Raw genomic sequence first — 1466 nt, forward strand, 5'->3', positions numbered from 1 at the left:
TGATTGGTGTTTATTAGCTCACATATCATGTGACCCACTGACAGGGAATAAAAAGGGTGAAATGGAATAAAAATACATGTGCTTCATACATACAGTTTAGTACAACAATYACACACTGATTTTTAGTCAATGTGGCWCAACATGGAAGCTACTGAAGGAGACACATTATTTAACGTAAAATTATTTACGYTAACCCTATTAAAATTATTTTAACTGTTGAATATGACTTAAAATTTKAATAGAGGGTAGTGTGTCTCATGTAAAAGCATAAATTGCCACTTTTTTGAATCAGTTGGTTACAATTSAAGGCATTTATTAATATTTGTTTGACAGGAGTGTTTGGTTCAGAAATTTGTCGACCGTTCCTAAGTGAACCTCTGAGCGCCGAGGAGGGAGCTGGAGAACGGCTGGGGTTATAAATGTCTTTATTTCTTTCATTACTACTTGGTCTGGTGAATCTTTTGGCAGAGTAAACAAGTGAAAAATGCAGRAATCATTCCCATCAGAGGTGTCATCGCCTGTCCCCAAGCTTTGGAAAAGAACAAGTGTCTTCAATTGGTGTGGCTGCAGGTTGTCAGGTGAACAAAGGCTAATATTTCACAGCTTCCCTGCTTCAAGTACCAGGCTGGATACTTTCTATAGACACACACAACTAATGAATCTGGCAAGGATGGGAGATGTGGAATGTTCCATTAAATCCAACCCCACCATTGATTGGGAATGGATGACAAGTGTATTAGTCATGCAGTGTGTTTTATTTTTCCTGGCAGCAAAACTCGCCACAGTATTATCACTGTCCTCAGAAACGGCTGCATCTAGTTTGTCTGAAACCTTTCAGGCTCTTGGTTTCCAAGAGATAAACCAAAAAATTTAAACAAGCACTTAATGCATCTGCAAACACATTTCAGTCTCTGTAGTAAAAGTTTACAAGGCATGAAGTAAGAGCCATGGATTACACAGAGGGGCTGTAATGAAGGTAATATATGCTGCCTGAGTGGGGGTGTTGTTGGACTACAGGGTACAGAATCATGGCTTCCATCCTACATTCTGTTATTCAACCACCTGTTTGCACTGTGGMTCTAACTTTTCCTGCTAATGATTAGCCTCCAGCCTTTGTTTGCTTTTTTTGTCTTCTTTATTTATTCAYTTTTAAACAAATGTGTTACCAATGAAATGAGAGGACACTTCCAAAAGTAATCACATCCCTTTTATTTTCTACCGGTCGTCTCAGCAGRTTCAGATGTTCCGCTGGGTTCAGGTCCGAGTTCTGGCCGGACATTCTCAGACTCACCCTTTGCTCTCTTGGCTGTCYATTTCTGGGTCATTGCCATGCTGGAAGATGTTGTAAAGGTAAAGGTCATTTTATTTATATAGCACATCTTCAGTAACAAAGCAATACAAAGTGCTTTACAGGATTTAAAAAGAAATACAAATAAAATAACAAACCAAAGGAAAGAGCAAAAGAA

At 38.7% G+C, this 1466-nt stretch overlaps 1 protein-coding gene across 2 annotated transcripts in view; it reads right to left on the minus strand.

The window, feature by feature from the left end:
- Window positions 1-1466, minus strand: part of zbtb44 (zinc finger and BTB domain containing 44) — a 65464-nt gene that overhangs the window by 9872 nt on the left and 54126 nt on the right. Inside the window, exon 6 of one of the 2 annotated variants that reach the window (XM_017308271.1) lies at window positions 1194-1332. The exons of the other annotated variant lie outside the window; for it this stretch is intronic. Coding sequence (XP_017163760.1) covers window positions 1209-1332 — 124 coding nt within the window. The 3' untranslated portion in view covers window positions 1194-1208. Of the gene's footprint in view, window positions 1-1193; window positions 1333-1466 lie in introns of those variants that run through there. 2 annotated transcript variants of the gene reach the window in all.

Source organism: Poecilia reticulata, linkage group LG13 (genome assembly GCF_000633615.1).
Source record: "Poecilia reticulata strain Guanapo linkage group LG13, Guppy_female_1.0+MT, whole genome shotgun sequence".
In the NCBI taxonomy this organism is placed as follows: Eukaryota; Metazoa; Chordata; class Actinopteri; order Cyprinodontiformes; family Poeciliidae; genus Poecilia; species Poecilia reticulata.